At 43.5% G+C, this 27,270-nt stretch overlaps 1 protein-coding gene and 1 long non-coding RNA gene across 4 annotated transcripts; one reads left to right on the top strand and one right to left on the bottom strand.

Annotated features, from left to right (window-relative positions):
• The first annotated feature begins 281 nt into the window (after positions 1-281).
• Positions 282-23,629, top strand: LOC127185073 (glycine receptor subunit alpha-4). 3 transcript variants are annotated; one of them, XM_051141609.1, is made up of 9 exons: positions 282-446; positions 7,376-7,506; positions 7,788-7,855; positions 8,575-8,798; positions 8,938-9,020; positions 10,501-10,641; positions 14,282-14,496; positions 17,526-17,675; positions 23,244-23,629. In XM_051141609.1, exons 2-9 carry the CDS (start codon positions 7,428-7,430, stop codon positions 23,532-23,534), a joined length of 1,251 nt encoding a protein of 416 aa, XP_050997566.1. In that variant the 5' UTR covers positions 282-446; positions 7,376-7,427; the 3' UTR covers positions 23,535-23,629. The 3 variants fall into 3 exon arrangements, with proteins under 3 accessions (XP_050997566.1, XP_050997568.1, XP_050997567.1); XM_051141611.1 differs by lacking the exon at positions 282-446 and adding an exon at positions 3,915-3,982; XM_051141610.1 differs by lacking the exon at positions 282-446 and having other exon boundaries at positions 7,338-7,506.
• Positions 22,199-27,036, bottom strand: LOC127185100 (uncharacterized). The gene is made up of 3 exons (XR_007830182.1): positions 26,903-27,036; positions 23,157-23,239; positions 22,199-22,332 (listed from the first exon to the last, which is right to left on the bottom strand). It is a non-coding gene; the product is annotated as an uncharacterized LOC127185100 (long non-coding RNA).
• Between the last annotated feature and the right edge of the window lie 234 nt (positions 27,037-27,270).

Raw genomic sequence — 27,270 nt, 5'->3', positions numbered from 1 at the left:
TTCTATACTACCTCTGCAATACATAGAAGACGGTTCTCATGCCAGTGTAGCATCCAATTGCCAAACTGGAAAAGACACAGTGCTTTTTAACACAGGATTCATGTGCATCAAGGTGTGGTAGTAAGAAGGAAAAGTAGTTATATGTCGACTGGACACCATCATTTCAGAGAAATGGCTTTCTTTTTGGTACAGCACATTTTGGAATTAGCATCTCAGCTGATTCTTGCCAAAACCAAGCGGCAGCTTACTCAGTTTTTTGTTTGTTTGTTTATTTCCTTCTTTATTCACAGTCTGCCCCTGGGCACCCTAGAAAAGCTGTACCTCTTCATCAGAGCAGCCAGACATTTGCTCATTGCTGCAGCCTCTCATGAGAAAGAATCTGTCCTCCCAGTAAGCTGACCCAGCCATGCTTTGAGCTCTCAGGGATCCCATGAGGCACAGAGGAGGTGAGACCTACAACAATGGACCAGTCCCGAGGGGACTATGCCTTCCATTAGCCAAGAATTCCAGATGACTGAATGTGAGCCACAGGCCCAAGGGGCAAGTGCATAAAAACTGCTTCCTCATTTCTTCTTATTACCATTACCTCATGCCGGTCCCGTCTCTGTATGTCAAACCTATCATTCTGACTTAAGGGACAGTGATTCAGAGATGGTAAACTTGAAGACCTGGGTGCTAAGGGTACATCTTTTAAAATTTTTATTAATTTATTCAGATTACAACTCAATTGTTCTCCCATCACTTGTATCCTCCCATTCCTCCATCCCTCCTGCTTTCACCCTATTCCCCTCCCCTAGGTCTAAGACCGAGGGGGACCTCCTCCCCCACTATATGGTCATAGGCTATCAAGTCTCATCTTGGTAGCCTGTTTATTCTTTCTTTGAGTGCCACCAGGCCTCCCCACCATGAGGAGGTGGTCAAATATGGGGCACCAGAGCTCATGTCAGAGTCAGTCCCTGCTCTCCACATAACTGTGGAGAATGTCCTGTCCACTGGCTAGATCTGTGTAGGGGTTTGATGTGGTACATCTTTTAAAAGGTGTTCCCTAACTGCCTATCCTGTGCCACAGATTCGGCAGATATGTCTGTGCTCTCAGGGACCTCTTAACAGAGCCGAGGAGAGGCAAGGAGATCAGTGAGTGTGGTATGCTGAAGGGTTGGAAGAGGAGGGATCTGGGGAATGCACAAAGGGCCTCCTAACTCGGACCTAAGGGCAGTGGGTGTGGTTCCGTAAGTCTTGCTTGACAAAGCAACAAGAACACTGAGTCCAGATAGGTAAGAATATAGGGGAGGGTACTTAGTAGGCAACATGTGAAAATACCACCAAACTGAGAAGACAGAAGAGACAATGTTAGAGAAATCAGTGGAATGAAAAATATGACCAGATAAATTTGCAGCATCTTGTCCTGAAACCTGTCAGAGGGTGGGGAAGTTACAGAAAGGAGACAAGTACAACTGCTTTCTCAGCTCCCCAGCCTGGTACACTGCCCTGAAAGTTCCAGGTTCTCTTCCTGCCTAAAAGTGGGGTACGTGATGCTTAAGAGAAATAAGGAGGAAGTGTGAGCAGGTGAAAGGGTGGCTAAAGATGTTACAGGGTAATTAGTATTTTGCTTTTACCCAGCATATAAGCATTGAAGCATATAACAGTCTCAGTCCCAATTCCAAAAGCTGAGCTCACTCATCAATATTTCAGCATTTATTCTTGAAAATTCTCTTCTTTGGCTTTCATCTGTAATTTGAAAAATCCTCTTCTTTAATAATAACACAGCAAAAAGGGAGATGCTTGCTGCACAAGTTCTACACATGAATGCCTTGTTATTAATTCCTCTATATAGGCAATAGGACCCCTTAGGGAAGAGCATCCAATCTTCCTCACCTTCTCTCTGATGAGACTGGAGAGGCTACAGCCATCCAGATGACAAACTGGCCAGTATAGAAAGTGGTCCTGATCCCTTCCCCCAGCATACACGCCAACTCTGCAGAGCTGGTAGGAGAGTTTCCACTGAGGAAAAGAAAGCGCTTGGTTTCTCACTGCTATAATTTAGGAGGAGAGAGTGAGAGATTTAAGATACAGGGGACAGGCAGATCTGGATCCTGGGGTCCTCCTCAAACTAAGGCACCAGCCAAGGAGAATATAGGCAGTAAGCTTCGAACCCCTACCAAGACCTAGCCGACGAACAGGATATTCTCCACCATTGAGTGGAGAGTGAGATCTGACTCTCACACGAACTCTGGTGCCCCTTTTCTGACCATGTCCCCTGGATGGGGAGATCTGGAGGCATTCAGAGGAAGGATAGCAAGTTACCAAGAAGAGACTTCGTATTCTAAGAGCATATATAGGGGGAGGAGGTCTCCCTCAGTCACAGACATAGGGGAGGGGAGGAGAGAAATGGGAGGGAAGGAAGAATGGGAGGAAACAGGGGAAGGGCTAACAATCGAGATGTAATATGAATAAATTAATAAAATTAAAGAATGGAAAAAAAAGATACAGGGGAACGAGGGAAAGAAAACAATGAAAGAGAGAAGAAAGAAGGGAGGGAGACAGGAGGCATAGAAGGTGAAACACAGAGAAAGAACAGAGGAAAACAGATAAAAAAAAAGATGGATGATGGAAAACTTCAGTGAGAAGGAGGAAGAGAGAAGAGCAACGCAGGGAGGGAGGGGCATGAGGGGAAAGTCCCAGCTCTTCTTTAGATGAAGCATGGGGAAAATTGGACAAACAGGCAGACAGGAGAAAACAGAGCTGCTTAAGCATCTGGGGGCCATGGCAAATGTGCAGAAAGCAAAGGAGGAAGCTAGGTCACACCCTCTGTCTCTCGTCCTACACCCAGGGCTATCTGGTTGCTTGGTCACTATCTTCCCCACCTTACCTCCCACCTCTGGTACCGATGTCCCAGCCATGCTCGGCCCATACCTCCACCCCAGGAGAGTTGTCCCTTCCCACAAGCAGCCCTGAGGAACAGACACTGTAGAGAAAACCAAGCAGGTGAAAGAATGCACAACTACCAGGCTAAAGGGGATAGGACAATGATAGAGTTGCAGGTAAAGAGAGAGACAGACTATGAGCTGTAGGAGCTGTCATCTTCCATCCAGAGGGTACAGAAAAGCAGCCCCTGCAGTCAGCCTTTTCCTCACCTCCATTTGACTGGAAGCCATCATCTTCAGAATACCCTGGGGGTCCCCCATAAGCCCTTGAGGTCTTTATCCCTTTAGAAAAAGCATTAAGACTTTATTCCAGGGCCCCATCTTGACTCTAGGCTAAAAGGAAAGCCTTTGGGTATGGGAGGAATAAGGCTGACTACGTGTGAGCATGAGTGTGTGAGCGAGCGAGCTTTCCTCCTGTTAGAGTTGGAGGCTGGACCTAACACCTCAGGCTCTCCCCAAGCAGCAGCTCAGCAGCCCAAGCTCCTCCCCAGTACTCAGACAAGCTGGGAACCCCACTCCAGCTGCTGGCGACTGTGCCTTTAAATTGCTGCTTTCCGAGGGTGCATCTAGGGGGACGTGGGAGGGAGGGAAACATCTTTCTACCGGTCTCTTTCCTCCCTCCCCTCCAAGACTCTCCACGGCTTGGAGAGTGTGACTGCTACTCAAAGAGAATCTTTTCTGGCTCCCTGGCTGGCAGGCTGAGGCCCTTTTCAGTCTAAGACAAGCCCAAGCCGGAGCTGGAGCTGGTAGGGGTTATCTGTGTCAGGTTCAGTGGCAGGGGAATAGTTCTAGATCCTGACTGCTAAGGACAGGCAGGGGAAGGAAAGAGGCAGAAGAGGTAAGAGAGCTCAACTCCCAGCCGGGCCACACAGGCTCCTTATTCCAGTCCGAGTTAGAGAAGGGCTCTGTATTGTTTGTTGGCTTGCCCACGGGGATACCTGCTCTCACCTTGGCAGCCAGACTGAGAAAGGACTCCAAGGTCCCTGCAGAATGACAACTCTTGTTCCTGGAATCCTCTTCCTTCTTTTCTGGACCTTGCCAGGGAAGGTCCTCCTCAGGTGAGCTCAGTGGGGTGAGAAGGAGGTGCATGCAAACACTAACTGGGGGCTGGTGGTAACAGATGGGGTAGCTGGCAGAGTTTCTTCTAAGTTTGAAAAAAAAAAGCCCAAGACTGGAGGGCATCAGGGGAGGACACACCCTCCTCAGTCAGGACCCAGGAGCTGTCCAGTACAGATGTAGGGCCCCAGTGCTGGTAGAGAAGCTTCTGAATGGGTGAACTGCATGGGCCTGGGTAGGGGTTAGGTAGCTGAGCCCAAAAATGGAGGTCATTTGTCCTGGAACTGAATCCTATCTCCCTACCAGCTCGATCTCTAAAAATGACAGATACATCTGTCAAAGGTTTGCCAAAGAGGCTGCAGGTGGTACAGGATTGCACAGGACCACAGCAGGATGGAGCTGAGCTGTCTGAACCGTAGTTTTCTTCAGTCATCCTGCCCTTTTACAAATGGCTGTTCACTGTCCTTTTGAGAGGCACCAGGTAGCACTTATTTCCTGGGTCTGCAGGCAAGGAATTTTGGGGGGTCCTTTTAAATGTTCCCTGACCATCTGTCCCTTTCTCAGTATAACAAAAGCTAGTCTAGGTTGACACAGTAAGCTGAGTTAGAAATGACGGCTAAGGCTTGGCTGAAATGGTCTTCAAAGGAATGCCTCACAAAGTAGAAAGAGTGAATGCCAGAGCCACGTCTTCTTTCTTTTAATCCAAGGAGCATCCTAGAACATCTTGCTTGAGGTGCTTTCAGCTCCATTGCTTGTGGACACATGATGACACATGGGGCCCAGGAGAGGAACACTATGCTTAGAAGGGAAAAGCAGTGCCAAGTAGAATGGTCGCTTAGAGGGAGCTGACAGGATACAGACATAAAGGGGTCATCGAGTTGGGCCTTGCTGTCCCTTGGTGAGGGGAGACTGCCACGAGATTCAAGAACATGTGAGAGAAATAGCATATGTGTTTATAAACTGGACGTAATTAGAGCAAGCTCGGCTCTTAGAGAGCTATTTGTTGTATATATGGAAACTGAATTCAGTGACCTGCTCAACGTTGCCCAAGAACCTTGAATCAAAGTTCTCTCCTCATATCACCCCAAGGCCTTATATGAGGATTATCAGTTCTCAATCCTTCCCGGTTCTGTCAGTGTCTGGAACTTTCCAGAAATGAAAAGGTGGGCAGAGTGGTTTCACAAAGTAAGTCTTAGTTCCTTAGACAAAATCATCTCAGAAAGAAGACAAGAGTTACAACCTATCCTAGAGTTCTAGGACAGGGAGTAGTGGAGAGGTGACCCGAGTGAGGCTGAGGACAGTAGAGAAGTCTGGTTGGCCTGGATGCAGGGCCATGTGGCCTCCCAGCAGGCAGGGGCAGATGGCCAGCAGCAGCAGCAGCAGCAGCTGGCTAGTGTGGACATTCTGTGGTGAAGCCCCAGACTTCTGCCTGCCCCAGCATCACCACCTTGGAGTTCCACAGCATACTTAGGCCACCTGCTCTAACTACTCCTGCCAGGGGCCAGGGTGGCCTCTGTTCCCAGGGTAAGGGATTCTTCCTACTTTCGGGGTTCAAGACAAGTCCAAGAAGTCACAGTGTGACAGGTCTTGACCTTTCCTTGTTCTGGTTCTTTGAGAGATCATCCCAGGCTGCTTGTCTTGTGACAGTACTGTGACAGACACATTGAATCCTTAAGTTACTGGCACTGGCTCTGAATTTTGGCTTTAGCTATAGGCTCTCAGAGAAGTCACTTCACCTTTACCTTACTCATGTCCAGTCTCTTAATCCATGTACAGTTAGCCTTTGTATCCATCAGTTCTGCATCTTCAGATTTAAGCATCACAGACCCAAAATATTTAACAGAACTTGTGCTGACCATATTTGGATTTTCCTTGCCCTTTTTCCTTAAACAACTACTTGTATAACATTTGCAGTGCACTAGGTGTTAGAACCCACAGATGATTTTCTAGTAGACAGGAAGACGTGCACAGCTTATATGCAAAGACTATGCCATTTTATATAAAATATGTAGTCTTCTGAAAAGTTGGTTATCTACAGTGGGGTCCTAGAATCAGTGCCCCGTGGATTCAGAGAACCAATTATAATAGAAATAATTAGGGAGGAGTGATGTGAGAACTAGCCTAAGATAAGGCTTGTGAAGCATTTAATATAGTCTACCAGTGACTGACTAGAACACAGGTTTATTGCAAAAAGGAGGCCCATTGGCTTAAAGAGGACTAGGAGTAGAAAGGCAGCAGCCACTCTGCTGCTCAGTCCCACAGTGCAGCAGTCACGGCAGCTGTGGAGATGGCTATAATATCTGTTCACGGTGATGACAGTGAGATGCAGCAAGAAAGGACCTGGTCTAGCCAGGAGTGTTGCCTGAGCTTGGCTCCCAAGGCTTTGCTGAATCCCTCGTGCCTAGTCTAACCACCCAGCTTGCCACAGGAAAGCTAGACTTCCCAGTGGTAGGATAGCAAACGCATTGCCATGTCCACCGGGTTTTAACCTGGGTGCTGGGGCATCTCAATGCTGTCCCTTGTACTTTTGCAGCAAGCATTTTACCTACTGATCCACCCCCTTCGGCTCTCTTAGGGGGAAGACTGACAAAAGAAATGAGGCTAGGTTCTATGCCAGGACAAAGCATATTGACTTCTTCCCCTGAGTCAAGCTGTTAGGTAAGAAAGATGGGAGTTTGCCTCAGTATGATCACTCTACTGGGAAACTCTCCCGTGGCTACAGAGCCCTGCCTAATTACCATAGTTGAGTAGTCATGTAGTAGTCATGATCCTACATTTAAACACAGCTCCCTGCTATGCAAAAAATAAAAATAGATAGGTAGATAGACAGACAGACAGATGGGTGAATGGCACAAAGCTAGTGTACTCCCACAGAAGCTGGGTCCTAAGTCCTGCAAATGTTACAGGCTGCCTAAGCAACTGCTGCCAGTTCTCAGGGAAGCAGCTTGTCCTAAAGCCCTGCCTATCCTTGGCTAGCCCATATTGACAGCACACCAGATAAGATGTCATTCTTGAATGCTTTCAAAGCGCCTTCAGGAAGAGAAGACTAAGTAGGCCCTTAGTCCAGTGTCTGAGTCCTGACTTTGTCACTCAGAAGTTGTGAGACTTTGGGCAAGTAACTACTTTTTAAGCCTGTTTTCTCCTCTGTAAAATGGAGTTAACAGTCTAAATGCCATGCATTGAGGATATAATCTATGGGAGAGCCATTTCCCAGGACTGCTGCTGGGCAGGCGTGTTGATCCATGACTGTTTTGTTCCCCTCATTTAGTACGCCAGAGACCCATTCTGTCTTATCTTCCTGTCTGACAGGTAGATGCAAAGGCGGATGGAGACAGGAAAGCACAGTCTGTGGTAAGTAGAAGCAACACTCCTCAAACTTTTCTTTTCCTGTCCAGTGTGGCTTTGGCAAAAGAGGATGTTAAATCTGGGCCCAAAGGATCCCAGCCAATGTCCCCCTCTGATTTCTTGGACAAGCTTATGGGACGAACATCTGGATATGATGCCAGGATTAGGCCCAATTTCAAAGGTAAGAAACACCCATCTACTAAATCCTCCCCCATGCTTACTCTTTTGGGTGGCACACTGCTTAGCCAGTACTTGTTGGCTGTCCTTAAGGAAGGAGGCTGGGCACTCAAGGCTAGATGGTATAGCTCAGAAAGAGCCTCTTCTCCCTATTGCCTGTGGGTCTGTGTAGCTGTCAGTCTTTTCCCAGCAGTGGCCTGATCTGAAGCTCAGAGAGGGACTTGAAGAGCCTGCGCTCAGCTTTCTGGAATGCCCTGCCAATGGGCTATGCTTTGCTACCCTTAGGCCCACCTGTGAATGTGACCTGCAACATCTTCATCAACAGTTTTGGCTCCGTCACTGAGACCACCATGGTAAGGGGTCCTCCTATTCCCCTCTTCCATTCCCATGTGACTGGGAGAAGCTCACCATATCGCGAACATTTCCTTTCTGCTGTTCTCTTCCTGCTTTTGATCCCAGCTTAGGCCACGGGACACTTGAGCTGATGACTGTGAGGCTATTCTTAGTCCAGGGTTTCCCTAGCCAACTGCAAACTAGTCTAAGAACAGTTCATCAAATATGAAGTCACCCAATGCAAAGCACAGGCCTTTGAACAAGAAAAAAATCTGAGTTAAAAAAAAAATCTGAGTTCAAATCCAAATAGGTTGACCTCAATAATTCTTGGTCTTTGTTACTCATATGAAAAGTATAAATCATAAAACCATTCTCCACCTAACACTGATGTGAGGTTTAGATAAAATTATGTGTCTAAGGAAAGCACTCCAAGCTGAGGATGTGGCTCATGGTACAGTATTTGCCCGGCATGCTCAAGAAGCTGCGCTCAACTTCCAGTCCTACAAAACCAGCACTTAGCGAAGAGAGTCTGGCACATAGTAGGTACTTAAAATACATGTTTCTTCTCTCCCATCTTTGGCATATTTGCCCAAAGTGAGCTTTCTCTACTGCAAAATGCCTACTGCCCCCAAGAAATATCTCCAGCACTTCCTGCTCATGGCTCTTCTGCTCATGTTGGCTTCATTGGACCCCCAGGAAAAGCACTGCTTTTAATAGGCCCTCCTCTCCACCGTTCCAGGACTACCGGGTAAATGTCTTCTTGCGGCAGCAGTGGAATGACCCACGTCTGGCCTACCGAGAATATCCTGACGATTCTCTGGACCTAGACCCCTCCATGCTTGACTCTATCTGGAAGCCAGATCTCTTCTTTGCCAATGAGAAAGGGGCCAACTTCCATGAGGTGACCACAGACAACAAGTTACTGCGCATCTTCAAGAATGGGAATGTGCTCTACAGTATCAGGTGCACCTAGTATATAGCAAGGAGATTTTGTATCAAGAGGAAGAAGCCAGATGGAGGGGGAAGGGTGGGAAGATGGTCTGTGCTACAGTGATGGACCCCAGTAAACTGGTATCATTAACTTTTTCACTGTTCCAACCAGATTGACCCTCATTTTGTCCTGCCCAATGGACCTCAAGAACTTCCCAATGGACATCCAGACCTGCACAATGCAGCTGGAAAGCTGTAAGTGTCTCTAGTGAACCACAAGGCATGGCCAGGAGTAATAGCTAGGTAATAAGATTTCAGGCAGGACAAGCACTTGCCCAAGCTACACAATCAGTTCTTGTCATGGATGACACTAGATGCCAAGTTTCCTTGACACCCAGCCCAGGGTGGTTTTTGTATTCCCATAGTACTTGGGGGGGGGGGCTGCCTGTTCCATGGTGCTAGGGAATATAATGACTCCAAGCCTTATATAGAACTGTGCTTCTGCTGGCCATGCAGCAATGTCTGAAGGGTGCTTCCTGTGCCCAAATGTCTTCCTGTAGTCCCTACAGTAGCTTTGTCTTTACATTCCCAGAATTAAGGCACTGAAGATGCCCATATAGATGCATGCCAGTTTGGGGCAAGATAGAGTTATTCCTGGAACTCTGATTCTCCACGAATACAGATAATGACTGCAGAGAATAAGAGGACAGCTTCAGGCATGAAGGTGCCTAAAGAGGTGAAGTCAGCCAAGGTCTCCTCTTATGGCAAAGGTGTCAACCTGTACAGGCCAAACATGCCAAGAACCAAAGGATGGCAAGGAAGGGTCCTCATTTACTCTTCACCTATTACCTATCACCTGGGTGAAGTCAAACTGTGAGATTGGGAGACATTCCTCAGAGAAAAAAACTTGGGAACAGTGATGCAGAGAAAGTGCCCTTTGGTCCACCCTCTAGAATTCATACACCATCTCCACAGGCAGGTTCCCATTATCCCTCACAACAACTTTCAAAACTTTAAAAACGTTGAAGCAGCCTCTGCTAGCCTTATTTTACAAAAGAGCAGATGGCTCACCTGAAGTCACATAGCTACGTGGACCTTACACTACATTCTGCAAACCTCAGTCTCCTCTTATATTCAAAAACATGGTCACGTCTATGACATGAACCCTAATGATCGGCAAGCAATCTGTGAGCAACTTGGCATGTTCAGCTATTAACTCTCAATTTTTTTCCAACTCAAGTCCCTGGCTAGGAGTCTGTGGTATGCACATTCTCCCATGCATGACTGGAAGGACAGAAATAGCTTTCTCTTCCCTGAGGTGAAGTGGCAGAAGCCCTGGCTCTGAGGCTCAGCTCAGGACATGTGGTTGGTACACATGCTTACTCCTCTGGGCTTAAGATGTGGCAGGAGGTTCCCAGCTGGGGTCCTTGACATCTTTCCAAACTTCTTGGCCTGCATCCTGTGTCTGCCAGAGTAATTTTTCTCTAAGCATTTCCCACGCTTGAGACCTAGATAGTAGCAGAGTCTAGGATCTTTCTGACTTGCTCTTTTAATAAAGGCCCATGACTACTGAGGAAATATTCTCTTTAGAAGCATCCCCCTTTCCAAAATAAGCATATCATTTCTAAACTCGAAACCTGATCCCTCAACTATGTACCCTGCTAACTTTAACTCCACCTCTATCCTCACCCCAAGCACATACTCTGAAACTCTATGATATCTCTGTCACTTGCAGTTGGCTACACCATGAATGATCTCGTGTTTGAGTGGCTAGAAGATGCTCCTGCTGTCCAAGTAGCTGAGGGCTTGACTCTACCCCAATTTATCTTGCGGGATGAAAAAGATCTAGGTTATTGTACCAAGCACTACAACACAGGTAAGAATCAGGCAAGTCTTTATTGTCCGTGAGGCACTAGAGGGTCTGAGGTCGAGGCAACCAGGTTCTCCCTGAGTCTCAATAGAAGAGATATGATGCTGCATGCTTCCTAAACTTACTTAGTTCATCATGGAAGATGCTATCAATACCACTTTCATAAAGAGAAAACAGAAAAGCTACAGACATGGCTTAGCAGGGAAAACTGACAACCTGAGTTTAGTCCCAGAATCTACCTGGTGGAAGGAGAGAACTGACTCCCACAAACTGTGCTGACCTCCACACATGTACTGTGACATGCTCATATTCAAATATACACATGACAATAAATAACTGTAAAAAAATTTAAAGAAACTTAATAGGAGGGAATTAGAGCTTAAATCAGTTGTCACAACTTTAACAGATGTCAGACTCAGAATTAGAATACAGATCTAACCCCGAAGCCCATGTTTGATTCTCTCTCATATACTGCAGAGCAAACAGGCCTGTGACAATAAGCAGCAAAGGTGTCTTATTTTTCCTAGGGTCAACTTTGTGTGAAACCTGTCAATAGTTGTACTCAAATAGAAAAAAAAAAAAGCAGGCCTGAGGGAGCAGGCAGCTGACCACGGATACTTTCCATAGCCACCTCCGCTGCCTAGCTCTTCTGGACATCAGGAGACATTCTTTTCCTGGATGTGGAGCATGGGAAGTGGAGAGAAACTGTTCTCCCAAACTGGACAGCTCATTTCTTCAGCAGTTCCTAAGAGTCGCTGGTTACTCATTTCCTTTAGCATCTTAGCTGTGAGGGACTGGCGGGTAGAACAGTTCCTTCAATTTAGAAACTATAGCTGGGGGTAGAAACGGGTAGAGGCTTGGGAGGGGAGTGGCAATTTGTAGCTGGATTGTTTCCAAGCTTTTATACTCTATATATTCCTCTAGGGAGTCTTTTAAAAGCATTGATTCCTAGGCTATAACTTTCTGAGATTGCAATCATATATACTAAAGGAAATGCCTAGAAATTTGCATGTTAACAAGTATCATGAGGCTTATGATGCAGATAGCTCAGGAAATATTGTATTTTGAGAAACGTTAGTCTAGAAGATAAATTTTTCCTATGTATTTGTATAAGAATTCCACTCCTTAGAATATATTTTTTAAAAAATATTACAAAGTATCTCATTGGCTTTAGTCACTTGGTTCCTCCTATTAATGCTAGCAAACATTTGGAATTGTTCTAAACACCCACCCATGTGGCAGAAGTAAATTATACAGTGTGCCTACTTGGTAAAAGAATATGCAGTTATGAACATAATACTTTCACAGTTCTTATGTCTTCATGAAAAATTACAAATATAAAAAAGGATAAGATTCAATGTTATATGCAGAGCAAAATTATAAGAACAAAACAAAAATATGTATTTAAAATCCCTGAAAGAAAATACTACTACTAAATGTTTCTAAGGTGGTGTAATACAATAGATAAAAGCAAGAACTTTGCAATAAGATAACCCTGAGTTGAGATTCTAGATTCTTTATATACTGGTTGATTACCCTTGAGAAATACAGTTTAATTTCTTTATGCTTCTATAGCCTTATCTGTAATATGAGAGATAATCATTTTGCCCACCCCAAAAAATGCTACAGAATTTGAAGTATAAAAAGTCTGGGCACTTAGTAGTGATTTGATAAATACGAGCTTAAAATGTTATTCTCGCTAATTTTTCTATATTAAACAAGTGTTAATCTGATAATTAAGACCCAAACTATTATTACAGCAAAAGAATGAATGGAAAGAAAATATGGGTCCATAGTAAAGGCATCAAGCCCATGGTGTTGAGTAGGGGTAGACAAGGGGACAAGTAGGAGGTCACAGAGTCATAGAGCATGACGAGGACCCAAGCAGTAAGTTCAAGTCACTGGTCCTGGGTAATCAGGTGAGAACTAAGCCTTAGTCAGAATAACATTAAAACACACAGTTGGCTACCACAGGTTCCACACCCAAAGGTCCATCCAACCTCAGAACAAAAGCATTAATCATAAATTTCATCTGTGCTGAATATGTACAGAATTTTCCTTATCATTAGTCGCTAAAAATCCAGTGTGACAACCACTGACATAGAACTTACATTGTGTTATAGCATAAGCAATCTACAGCCGACAAGATAGCTTAGTGGGTGAGTTGAGTTCAGTTCCCAAAACCCACACGGTAGGACAGAAGTGACTACTGAAAGTTGTCCTCTAAGTTCCATACATATGCTGTGTCATGTGCACGCGCACGCACACGCGCACACACACACACACACACACACACACACACACACACACACATACACACACACACACACACTAAACAAACAAACGTTTTGAGCATGCACAGATTTTGGTATTTGTGAGGGGATCTTGAAAGCCATCTCCCTGTGATTATGTAGAGATGGCTGTAGAAATCCTCTCCTTTTCCTCTTGTGTTATCCTAGGCCTCCGGTTTTGAGAGAAGCTGTAAACTACTGTTGTCTTAGATTCCAAGCCACGGGAAGCAGGATAAAGGAAAGAGAGTTGGCACAGAAAGAAGAAGAGCACTGAGATATGTGCCTAACACCAATTCATTGCCTCAGGGTGGAACACAATAGTGCCTGATACTCTAGAACAGTGGTTCTCAACCTTCCTAATGCTGCGACCCTTTAATACAGTTCTTTATGTTGCGGAGACCCCCAACCATAAAACTGTTTTTGTTGTTACTTCACAACCGTAATTTTGATACTGCTATGAATCGTAATGTAAATATCTGTCTTTTACAATCATCTTAGGTGACTCTTGTGAAAGTCATTTGACTACCCCCCACCTCCCCCACACACAAAGTGGTTGCAACCCACAGGTTGAGAACCACTGCTCTATGGGAACCTGCTTGTCAGTATCCAGTGCTGATGCCTACTATCTTTTCCACCTGCATACTAGCTGGTTTTTCTCACGTGCTTAAGACACAGGCAGTGTTTATTCTAGCCGTTGCTAGAGAGACTCTGGGATATGAGCAAGTACAAAGAAGGATAATGACATCCAAATGAGGGCCAAACTAATTCTTTCTTAGCAATGATTTAACAAAAGAAATAGCTACTGTGCTCAGCACCTCAAATACAGTATTCATTTAACTTTTGTACCAGCCAGTGATGGAGTTGGTATTGTTAATTACTCTGTTTTCTAGACAAGAAAACTAGTTCAAAATGCTTGAATGGAACTTGCTGTGGTGGCACAACAGAGAATTCCAAATGTGATGCCACCCTGGGCTACATAAAAAGACCTTGTCTCAAAAACAAAAAGCATAACAACAATAAGGCTTGAATGACTTATTCAAGATCACATAGCTATTAGGTGAAAAGTTGAAATTCAATCCTAGAAAGGTTGATTCTGGAGCCTTCTTACTCTTTATCCTCCTTCCATAATTGTTACTTGAAAGATCTTATGGTGGAAGGAAATATTCTGGGAGCAAGAAGACAATCTTTATGTCTGATTTGAGAGCTTTCATAGTCTAGGCATCTGGCACTACCTGGGGCCAGCTGAGCATCCCAGAGGTTGGTTCAGCAAGGCTGCCCTACTCCTGACCTACACTCCCTCAGGCCAAGCTGCACTCTGGGGATTCAGGGCCAAAACTTCATTTCTTTTCTTACAGGAAAATTCACCTGCATTGAGGTAAAGTTTCACCTGGAGCGGCAGATGGGCTACTATCTGATCCAGATGTACATTCCCAGCCTACTCATTGTCATTCTGTCCTGGGTCTCCTTCTGGATCAACATGGATGCTGCCCCTGCTCGTGTAGGCCTTGGCATCACCACTGTCCTCACCATGACCACCCAGAGCTCTGGCTCCAGGGCCTCTTTGCCTAAGGTAAAGAGATCTGCAAGAGAACCTGTTTGACATCAAGTCTCCTATTTCCCATCTATCGCATGCTCCCTGCTGTCTACTCCCTCTATACCTTGGATTGGGTTTTAAATGCGAATCCAGCATTTCCTCTTCTCCATAGCATACTCTTACTAACAGCGTAACAACGTGAACGCTGCTGGCTAGGGAATGAGTAGCGATAGTGCCTTACTTAACTTTCTTTTGGGAGTACTAGCATGTAAAAGACCCTTATCCCAGAGAAAGGCCTATTCTCTCCTAGGCCAGATGAAAACGCAGACCAGAGGGTAAATGACCTTTTCAAGGTGAATGCTGACCAGAAACAACCAAATAGTAAGAATTTTTAACCAAATTCTGTCCTTTTCTATAACAAATAAGGTACTATTACAAAGTGCTCTAAATGGAAGTGTTTATTTGGGGGGGGAGGAGAATATTTTGAGATCGCAAATATAATAGCAATTAAAGACAGTAGACTCTGATCATCTGGGGCTTGTTAATGTTTTGACTATGCAGAAAAATTTGTGCTGATAGGACTAAGAACAGTTCTCCCTGCATTGTGTATTCATGTAGGGAATTTAAAGGTCACCTCAAAGTCCTTATGGTCAGCAAGGCTCTAAGCAAATCAGGGAGTGAGACCATTTTATTTTTCATTCAACAAATATGTTTTGAGCACGTACTATGTACCAGGGTACTATACCTGGTCACAGAATAATAATGAATCTTGCCTTGAACATATCCCCTTTTATTCTGATTTTTTTGGAACCTGGTCCTGAGATATGCTCTCTCGTTGTTTGTTCCATGTAGACTTTCTTTTATTGGAGACTAAGCAGTGTGCAATGTGGACACTGATGGCATGTTTATGAAATTGCCGTAGGGGAGGGTAAGTGTAGGGTAAGTGTAGGCAGCTTTAGGTTTACATTCCAGCTTCATTATTTACGAATAGTATGACCTTGGGTAAACTGTCTCTCAGTTGCCTTGCCTATAATATGAGATTAAGGATGATACCTTCTCCTTGGAATTGTTATGAAAAATAAATTAGTTATTAACATACAAGGACAGTGCTTGGCACATAATAATTGCTCAATAAGTGCTAATTCTATTATAGAGTTAAAAACTGAATATTGGATCTGGAAGCAAAGCAGGTGATATTTCCCTACTGATTTCTCATTTGCTAGGAAACCTGTGAGGTACTTCAAAAACCCCTATACGATGAAACAGCGACCACGTTCAGATTAGCATGAGGCACCTGAGGGGATGTTGTCAGGAAGCCCCTCCTGTATGTGTTTCCTAAATGGACTGGGTTATTCATGAAGTTCTTAGGGGAGTCATATGCTTAGTCTGGGCTATGATATTTGTATTACTATAGTAACCTTAGATGAGGATCGCTGCATTAAGAGCCCTACCTTAAATTTTTTTTGTCTCTGCCAAGCAAGAAGATTCTTCATAACCCCGAAAGATACTGCAGTTTATGCCTTCTTGCCAAGAGAATTTCCTTTCTGGTCCCCTCCTGTGAGTGAGCACACCCATCTGCTCCTAGGTATCACACAGTTTCCTCATTTGGAAAAATAGACTTTGTTAAGCGGTTACTTGTTTGCAATGCTTAGTACCTTCTTGCTATATTTTTATGACTTTTTAATAACCTCATTGGCCAGTAAGCAAAATATCCAGGCATGTAGTCTGAAATGAATGATCTCTTTAGGTAGAGCCATGGAGCAAAGAAAACAAGAAGCCATGGGGCCCTTGCTTACCCTTCAGTTTGTGCAACTCTAGGTTTGCTTGAGGGTTTAAGGAAAGAGGTGGGGCCAGGCTAGAGGCATCGGATAGCAAAACCACTCCCACCTGAAACACAACTCAGCGCTCTTGGATAAGAGTAGAAGAGATTTCTTTGTAAGGGAACTTAGTTGGGGTAGTCTTTCTCCATAGTCTCCAGAAACCATTCTTTCTCTGCCTTGTGCGGCACCCTACAGGCATCGATTTCCATCTCTTTGGCAGGCTCTTGATTTCCATAGCTGCAAGAGGCTTCACAGACCGGAAGAGCTAAATAGAAGACAAGAGATCAAGCTGTACCAGGGAGGAAAGAATCAATTTTCTATATCTTGGCCTTAGCTCATGAGGTAAAGGAGGAAAAGAGCAGAGACAGAATCTAGGAGCCAGAAGAGATGAACACACATCCGCTCATTCATAAAACACGTATTATGTATGTGTCAAGCACTCAGGGACAGGAGATGGAACACTGAACAGCATAAAAATAGGCCATGGCATGGAAATGCTCAGTCTAGTGGAGGAACTGGCCAGGTATGTGATGGATGCTAAAGAGGTATGCACAAGCCAAGCACATATAGACGGAAAACACACACTGTTCTCTCCCAGGTGAGAGATGATGTCTTGGCTTGCCATTGCACTCCATTCCTTAGCAGTGACTCTTGCAAAGGCAGCAGAAAACTCCACAGGGTCAACAGTAGAACAGGTGTGGAGGAGTTCCTAGTCTTCCAGTAAAGCTGTAACCTAGGTAAATGTCAAGTCCACTGATTTGAAAGCTCAGAACTTCCCAGTTTGAACAGCACCTTTTTAACTAAGTGATCTCTGTTAAAGCCCCTTCTCTCAGAGTAGTACATGTTTCCATACATCTCACATGGGAATTGTGAGCCCGTCCTAATTGTCACTTTGGCTATGAGAAACCCAGGACATACCAGAGGGCAAAACTATGATTTTGATCATTACTATTTACTGAAAGAGAGGAATCAGGAAAAAAAGGATAAGAAACAGAAGGCAAAACAGGTTAGCAAGAAGAATAAAGAAAGGAAACGAAGAGTAAGGAGGGAAGGCTCATAAAAGTAAACGATGGAGACTGTAGAGAGCTAAAGGATGATGGATACCCTGATCTCTTTCACATGGGCCTTCAGATAAAGATACATATCATGACAGACTCTTTTAAAAGCACAGAAGTTTCAGAGTAAAATTAACACTAACAGGAAGGACTCCAGAAAGGATAACTGCTCTGTTCATGGATGTTGCAGGTATCCTATGTGAAGGCTATAGACATCTGGATGGCTGTATGTCTGCTCTTTGTATTTGCTGCCTTGCTTGAGTATGCTGCAGTCAATTTTGTCTCTCGTCAGCATAAGGAATTTATGAGACTTCGTAGAAGGCAGAGACGGCAACGCATGGTGAGTGCCAAAACAGAGGGACCCACTTCTCTTCTCCTTTGAACTCCTTCCTCCCTATTACTCCTCCCACAAACTAAGTCCCAACCCAGGGGTGTAGGACTAGACAATCAGGAATCCTATAATCTAGTCCTAGGCTAGTGACAGTTAACTCACTTTGTTTCTCTGGTTCTGTTTCCTTTACCTATCAAACGAGACATTAACCCTTAGAAGGCAGTAAAGGGATCAAGAGTATACCACATAGTAAGCACTTAAAACATGTTAGCCAGGACTAGGTACACACCTCTAATCCCAGCACTTAGGAGGCAGAAGCAGGCAGATCTCTGTGAGTTCAAGGCCAACCAGGTCTACAAAGAGTCCAGGACAGCCAGGGCTACACAGAGACCCTGTCTCAAATCAAACAAAAACATATTTGTCAGTATTAGAATCTTATTGGCTTATCACAGATGTTATTGCTTTGAGAAGTAATAATAGTTGTTTCTGGTTCTCCTCACATCAAGAAGGATTGCACCTTAAGCTGTCCTCCCATTAAGAACTCAGAGTCAGACTCTAGTGCTGTTCAAGGGGAACATTGTGAGATGGCCCCCATATTTGCACTGGAATTGAAGGATCACTACTTGCCTCTTCTGATTGGTGGAACTTGTCTTGCTCTGCATCAGGCACATCAGAGTTGGTAGGCTGAGGTGGTGTTCTTTCTCACTCTTGTTTGTTAGCCCCATTTCTTCCAGAGCAGACTGATCACCAAGGGGAGATAGAAGAGGAAGTTGTTGTCATGACAACAGAAGCAGTTTTCCCTCAATTGCCCAGACAATAGGCACTAGGTAAGTTGTCATGACAACAGAGGTGCCTGGGCTACCCTGAGAAAAGCAAGCTCCAATTATGAGCAAAGCCAAAAGTCTTGCTACTGGTTGCTTAATCTTCAGAGACACAGTGTCTTGAGCTTTGACTCCATGTTTTCTGCTTAATCCAGAGGCCAAACACATAATTACTGCTGGAGGACAGAAAACAAATTACCTAAACCCACTGTTAAAATCTTGACTCTAGGGGGCAGCACTTGTAGCTCAGTAGCTCAGTGCTTGTCAAATACACACACACACACACACACACACACACACACACACACACACACACACACACACACGGCTTAATCCACAACAGCACACGCACACGCACGCGCGCGCGCACACACACACACACACACAATTCTGACTCTAGCCTATCTGAGACATACTAATAATACAACTGTTTTTCGTAACACTCAACTCCCACCTCAGTTGCTCCTGCTGCACCCCTACCATATGACTTCCAATGATCACACAAACTATCTGCATGATTTTACATCCCTTGGTATGGTTCCTCTCAGTGGAGACAGGGCTCCTATCTCATGTAGATTTTTCTGAATACCTATTCTTTCCTCTCTTTAGTTCTTTCATGGTTCCTAAACAGTGAGCCCTCTAGTGGATTGATCTACAACTGCATCTCTTTGAATAAATTCTTTCAGAGACTTGCCTAGAAGACTTTCCTGTCTCATGGTGGGGATAGGAAAACATGTACAGAGATAGCAAAGGAAAGGAAACAGGATGCCCCCTTTCCTAAAATAACTACTGCAGCCTCTTGTTCAGTTGTGTGAAACTTGTCTGCAGATACCAAAATTCATAGAATTTTTTTAAAAAAAAAACGTTTTTTAACATTGCCTTCCTAGGAAAGAAGAGCAGGTCGTCAAATAGCCCAGAATCCCTTTCCTGCCTAAAATGCCTGTGTTGATGTCCCAGTAAGAAAGATTACTAGTTACTACAAAGCTACTCAGCGTGACGCTAGTCCTACCTCCTACCCTGTACCCATCCAAGCAGCTACTGTCCAACTTCTGTCTGCTCATGCTTATATGCAGGTTGTCCAAGAGCTTATAGTGGAGTGTGTCATAGTACTCACTTATTACAAAGTTACTCAGCAGAAGCTTGATGCCTACTTAGGACCCCGTGGCTTGCCCAAAAGTGGACGGTGGCTTATTATTAATGTGAATAAAACCTGAAAGCCAAACCGGTGTCATTAATACTACCCCTTCCTTGAGTTTCCGAGAGCTAATTCAATGCCAGTGAGACCATCCAGCAGTGCTGGAGGTCCCAAACAACATGCTGAACAAGTATATTGAGAGCCCGTATTTGTCTAGACCCTCTCTGGGGGCCTTGATGTGCCAGTAAAAGAACTAGAAGCCTTTAGTCGTGAGAAAAACCTAAGGGAAGAGGGGAGAAATATTCTAATTTTCAGGAGCTTAGAGTCCAGGTCAAGACAGGGTTCTTCAGGAGCCAGTCACCTCCCTCTCAGCTGTAGGGCTCGTCATTTTCTTTCTAATCTCTCAACCACTTATCCCCTCCATGTGCTTTTCTCCCATGGCACTGCCTGAATTGTTAAGACTTTTTTTTTTTTTTGTATGCACTTCTGCCTCATTTTCCCAGATGGTCTAAATGATTCAGAGGAAAGGGTGGAACCATTTTTCTCATCATCCCTGCAGGGTTAGCCCCTGGCTCTAAACAGAGCAGCCAAAGGCAAAGGCTGTCAAGCTGGATAGACAAGAACTCTTGCTATTATTAATACAATAATTTGAGAACTAGAAAAAATTACAAAATACCCACAAATCCTCTCAGGGGCTTACTTTCAAAACTGTGTTCAACTCTCCATCTCCCATTGAGCACCGTACCCCATCTCCAATTCCTTTTCTTCCTTCCTGTCACACTTTAGTATTTAGTATCTTTCCCATCCTCATATCCCGCTATCTATACTGGGCTTTTAATTCCCAGGTTGGCTCCCTTCTCTAGCCTTTCAGCTCCTAGATAAATTAAAAAAATTCTCTATTGCAATAACCATGGAAATTGCAAAGCGGTATTTAATGGCACATTGTCCTTCCTCAACACATATACAAATACCATTCGGAATTTGTCTTAAATATCTGATACTTAATATCCAAACCCAGGCCACCTTGATCCTTAGATTTCAGGCTACTGATCTTTGCTGGGCCAGCCCTAAAAGATACATATCAAAATAAAAAAGAGCCAAGAGCAGCTTATTGGGTATGTTTTCTCTTCTTATGAAACTACTTTTTTTTTTTTTTTTTTTTTGGAGACAGGATTTCTCTGTGTAGCCTTGGCTATCCTGGACTTGCTTTGTAGACCAGGCTGGCCTTGAACTCACAGCAATCTGCCTCTGCCTCTCAAGAGTGCTGGGATTACAGGCATGTACCACCACACTCCAGCTGAAATTACTTTTTCTAGCCTGGGATGTATTTCTACACAATTTCCTTCAGATTCACTGGGTAAAAGAAGAAATAACAGGACTAATAGAAACAGAAATTGCAGTTGTATCTACCTTTCTCCCTCAGATCTTTTGCCTTAATATCTATATTCTGTGGTTGTATCTTCTAGTTGCAGGGCTAGGTGAATAGTGGGGTACAGGATCCCAAACTGAAATGCTAGGGAAAAAAATCTTTTTAATTTTACTTACCCCTCTCATTTTTCAATTCCTTGTGAGAGAGATACTTTGTTTGCCTCTGGTTCTTTGTCTGTAAAATGGGCACAGCAAACCTCCCCTGTAGAATAAATGTGAAAATTAATTATAGATTGCATGTGAAATGAATCAAGGCCTCTGATTTTTTTTAAAAAAGGCCAAAATGATAAATGAGCAGAGCCTTCAGGCTGCCAGATTATAACAGTTCAAGGGTGAAGAGCCAGGATAGTGAACTGCCTCTGACATACACACATACATACAACTCTCTATGAAGACCATAATAAATCCCTAGCATTTCAGTTTGGGATCCTGTACCCCACTATTCACCTAGCCCTGCAACTAGAAGATACAACCACAGGCTATCAAACCACAGTCCAGTGGGATAAATAGTAATTGTTTCTCTGACCAAATATTTCATAACTGAGGGACACCCTTTTGAGTAGACTCTTTAGTTTGGGACCCTGACAAGCTACTGGCATCAGAAGAACAAAGAGCCACTCCATTCCTTCTATCCTGAAGCATGTGCCTCTTCAGTCCAGTTGTCCATTCAACAGGGATCTACTGAGTGTTTATTAGGTTCCAAGGATGGTGCCTGCCACTGGGAAGACAATGGTTAACAAGTCTATAGATGAGCTAACACATGGCAGAAAAAGGGATAGGGTTTGCTTGTGAATTTCTGGCCTGAGTTCGTCTGCCACTGCTGCCTAGTACCAGGCTTGCCCTCATAACAGGTCAGTTTGGGTTAATGTAATAATTGAGAGTGCTATGACCAGCCATACCAATACCTCATCTACAAACCTACTTTTCAATTTTTCTGTAGCTGCAAAGGCCTTGCTATAAAGATCCTACAATGTCTCTCGAATTGTACAAAATGTTTAACACCTTTGTGCTCATTTTGCATATACATATGTATCTGTACACAATATATGTTTTTCTTATTCTTGTAATTTATAGAACTACATCGGGTAACTAGGGTGGCTTACTCTTCCTCTTTTACCTTGGACTTCTCCAGTGTGAGCAATGAGAAACTCCAGTCTCAGGAATGCCCTTAGTTCGGGGCATGCCATTTCAGACCATCTCTTAGCTGATTACTGCAGAGCAGTCAACACTTTTAATTTATAGGATCATCTTCTATTTGAAGGACATATTTCTCAAATATGCCCTAAAATGAAAAAAAAAAAAAAAAATAGGGCAAGTAAGTTCAGAGGTGAAGGGCTGTGGGCTTCTTACATAGGTAAAATTCTTGTGGGTGTTTTTCCCTCTTCCTTCTCCTCCTCCCCCTTCTATTTTTTTAACCTCTATCTGTACTTACTTACTGTTTCTCATGTATGTCAAAGCTACTCATATTTTGTCAGCCAACTGTTATATTAATGGACTTTTTTGCTGTCTACCGCGTACTGCTTATATAAAAATGTACCTCCTTCATGTTAATGTGGCTATCAAAAGAAATGCATTGTATATGAATGTAATGTACATCAGGTAATAAGTGTTACCATAGATTTATTGACGCCCATGTTCAATCAACTAATTTGCAAAGAAATCAGTAATAGATCTTCAGAAGTAGGGTCCATCTCATTTGGTCATTTGAAACGTTTGGAATTCTTAGCTTTAAGTCAAAAATCATGCTTAAAATGTATTCTATATAAAACAAACTAATTCAAAATCTTTTAAAATTCATTAACATCAATTTCACCAAGGCAAAATATTTCACCTTCACCATCTAGTGACTTTGTTGTTCTATTTACCTGACAGAGATAATTTGACATTGAGATATTCACACTTCAGTGGGTTTTAGATGACTCCAAATGATGTTACACATTTTCAAAAGGCACCTCAGTGCATGGCTGTAAATGAACTCATAGCATTCAACTGGTTAATATATACATACATAAATATATATATATAATATAATAAAAAAATATATATTTTAAATAATTTTGTGGTCATCAAAAATCATGTAGTGGGCTTGGGTAGTAAGCAATTTACCTGTATTGCACTGCCTATGAGACACTTATGCGTGGTCCGGCTTCTACTTTGACTTCCAATACCATCTTTTATCTCTTGTAATTCTAGGAAGAAGACATTATACGAGAGAGCCGCTTCTATTTTCGAGGCTATGGCCTAGGGCATTGCTTACAAGGAAGGGATGGAGGCCCAATGGAAGGTTCCAGCATTTATACTCCCCAACCTCCAGCCCCTCTTCTAAAGGAGGGAGAAAACATGAGGAAACTCTATGTGGACCGAGCCAAGAGAATTGACACCATCTCCAGGGCTGTCTTCCCTTTTACTTTTCTTGTCTTCAATATCTTCTATTGGGTTGTCTATAAAGTTCTAAGGTCAGAAGATATCCACCAGGCACTGTGAACAGGGTAGTGTGCAGCTGCTGACTACCTGCTTTCACCCAGGTAGGCTTTTTCCCTTCTATCAGACTCAATTGGGGGCTTGAACAGTTCCTTCTTGTCCTTCCACTCACAACTTCAATTACCAGTTCCCAAGCTATGTGGGAACTGCCTAGTGCCAATGGTGGCTGTACTCACAAACATGGCTTAGCTACCCTAATCCAGATTTACTGCTTATTCTGCCATTTCTCTTTGTTTGTCCATGTGCCTAATGCCAAAATGACTTTCGGTCATTGGTGGGGCTCCTCTGTGAAGAATATTTAGACTATTGGATTCTTGGTCTTGTTATCTTCATCTGTTCTACTTCTATTCAGAGCCTGGCCTTTACTTGGCATTTTTCTCCTTCCCACTGCAAGCTCAAATCTGGAGTCTTCTCAGGCCACAAATACTGCCCTGAATGACCTAGTCAGATGTCCATACTGACAGGAAGACAAAAACACAGATCTCCCACCTCTTAACCAGGATGGGGTAACCATAGGCAGCACTGGGCCTGGGCACTGTTATATGACCTAAAAGAGAGACGTTCACTTCTCCCAGAAAAGCTAACATTTTCAGAACAGGGAAAGAAGCCAAGCACTCTCAGAAAGTCTACCCTTCCATATCTACCTAACCTTCCTGGTCCCAGACATACTTGTTACAGTCCCTAATCAAGTAGCATGACCACAAGTTTTGTTATACTGCTGGGTAGGAAAGAGTTAGGGGAGGCTTGTTCTTTAAGATACTTATGTAATGATCTAGGAAAGATGAGATGAAAGGTACTAAAACCTAAGGAGTGGAGTGCAGAAATAATCTTTAGAGACACTACTCCTCTTTTGTTTCTTCTTTTTCTCCAAAGTCTCTTCATTTTCTAGGACCTTCTAGCTTTCTCCTTCACCTTCTCTTGGCAAGAAAATAATGGTGCCATGCAACCTCCTTCTGAATAGAGTAGGCCTAAAAGTTCCTAAGGAGACACTAGGCAAGTAGAGGGTTGCTAGAGGTTGGTCTGATGTATTTTGATGCTAATTATTGCTTGCTGTCTCTGTGACCCACCTTGCCTAAGAGCCTAACCTGTTTGACCAATAAAAGGCCATCATCACATCTGGGCAGGGCAGATGGGATAGGCGTGGCTAAGGTTCCAGGGCTTGGGGAGACAGAGAGGATCTTGGGAAGAAGAGAGACAGGATTAGAGAGGGGAAGAAGGTTGCACCTTCATGGGTTAGGTGGAGGAGAAGCACATGGCCGGCATGGATAGAGATTTGGCCCAGATGAAGAACATTAGCAAGTATATGGGATTATGGATGGGAGGTAGCTTGATAGAAATTATTAGAAGCAGATGGCATGGGATTGGGTCAGGCATCCCATACTTGCCCCACTATGGGAAGTAGTTTAGGGATTAATATCTGCCCTGCCCCGGATTAATTAAGGCTATTTTAAAATATAACAAGTGTCTGTGTCTTAATTGATTGCTATCAGGTTAGAAAATACTGCCGTAATAACAATGCTTATTATTAGGCCATACTGGTAAAATAACTGCAACAGAGGGTCCTTACCTGGGCATATAGAAAAACAAACTACCTACCTTGGGTAGAAGCTGTACAATGTGGAAAGCCATAATTTGGGTTCTTTACTCCTTTGTGTTTCCCTTTCTTCTTCCATACGAGTATTCGGGAAAGCTACAAGAAAGGTCAGAATAGAGTAGGCTGTGTGTCACTCTGGGTTATGGGGACACATGGACCTGTTACATTGAATTCTTTGAAGTTATCTGACTGGAAAGAACACAGAAAAGAGATGAGAAAGATTAAGTGTGAGGACAGCAGTTGGAATAAACAAACAAATAATCTCTTAAAATAATGTGTCCTTTTCTCTGGACCCAGAATAATAATTAACTATGTAATTGGAGCTCCCCTCTGTCCATTCCAATTTCCCTCCTTTTCTCTGTCCCCATCTCCCTCTCTTCTCTATCTCAACTCTCCCTCACTATTTCATTCTACATAGTATTCCAAATTCAAAGTCAGTAAATCCAATGGCCAGTGCAAGGACAAGCCTAGCCTTCTTTCTCTATCTTCATACTGAATTTGTCTGACTTTCCTAATGAGATGCCCTTTTGTTTCCCTTGATTTTTAAAGAAAGTGCTTTGGAATGATCAAGGTAGTGACCTAGATTTTTTTTTTTTTTTTTGCGAGGGTGGGCGACAAGGTCTTGTTGTATATCATAAGCTAGCCTAGAACTTACTTGCTGCCTAGGCTAGCCTTGAACTCATAATCCTCCTGTCTCAGCCTTCCTGGTGTTAGGATTAACAGTGTGTACTACCATATTCAAGTCTAGAAATTACTTCTATTGACCATTTTAGCACTCTCATCTCAAGAATTAAAATTTAAAAACTGATTTATAGGAGGAGATTAAATTGAAAAGAGAAGAGAGCCCCTGTGTTCTTATTTCTGCCCAGGTAGTGCCAATCAATGAGAGGCCACAAGCAATACCCCTTTGAAAGGAGCAGAGAGTATCTCTTTGATACTGTCCCTGATGGGGCTGGGGTGTCAGGCTGCTGCAGCCCGGAGGCGGGGATGGTGGGGGCGGACTATGGAGATGAGCTTACTGCACAGAGCTCTACTTGTTACAGATCTTGTCCAGATGGGCCAACTGCACAAATCTGCCCTGTTGGAAGTCTCAAGAACAATGCCCTGGAGACAGCTACAGTGCTGAGCAATAAAGGCTGTCCAACTGGGACTCAGATCAGGGCATCAGCTGGTGCTGGGTGCCAAAGAAGCCAAAGTACCAACCAACATAATAGACCAAAGGAATTCACAAAGCCACTCAGAGTTAATGCCAGGTGGAAGGTACTACCCTTCTCACTGGAGCCCTTAAGCAAAGGAAGTATTTGCATAATGCCAACATCAGATCTAGAGCAAATGGTTTTCATTTTCCTCCTTCTTCCCACATATGGACAGAGATGAGAGAAACGCTAGGTCTCACTGAGGAAGTTTTGACATTTAGGGATCTGTTCAATCACAAAATTGTTAACTTGGGTCTTTCTTACCAATAAGTTGAGAAAAGGTGACATAAGAGTCTCATTTGAAGGTCATATGCACTTATCTTATACTACTCACTTATCTTGTAGTACTCACCCCTCCAGAGAACCATACTATTTTCTGCCTGAATCAATCTGATCTGATTCTGAGATTTAAACAGCATTTTTTAAAGAGGGAGGGATTTAGGGGAGGTGGTTCCTCTGAAGATAAAGTGTTTCAGGTATTTCCATGAATTCTTTGTTAATATTTATGTTAGATAAATGTTTCATAAATATATTTTCAAGAGGCAAGGCTTTATTTACTCAGTTGTTAAGGGTATCGGTACCTCCATTTTCCTTATAGCTTGCTCTGCCTCGCGGAATGCCAGTGGCTTAGTCTCTTTGTTCACAGGTCCTTTTGCTCTCTCCAAATTCATAGGCCAAGCAAACACAGCTTTCTAAGTGGAAGAAATACACTGAATGAAATGTATTGCTTTGTCTTTCCCATAAACATTTTCTTACCTACCGTAAAAGAACGGGCACTCTTCTGTTTAAAGGATTAGACTGATTTAAAACTTTTTTTTTCATTGAGCCATAAAAAATGCCTCAACAAGAAAATTTGCTCAACCATGTTCATAGCAGCCTTATTCATCATAGCCAGAACATGGAAACAGCCTAAGTGTCCCTCAGTAGAAGAGTGGATAAAGAAACTGTG

This window comes from Acomys russatus, chromosome X (genome assembly GCF_903995435.1).
Source record: "Acomys russatus chromosome X, mAcoRus1.1, whole genome shotgun sequence".
NCBI lineage: Eukaryota > Metazoa > Chordata > Mammalia > Rodentia > Muridae > Acomys > Acomys russatus.
Note: the sequence above shows the minus strand (reverse complement) of the source record. Positions and strands in the feature narration are given on the sequence as shown.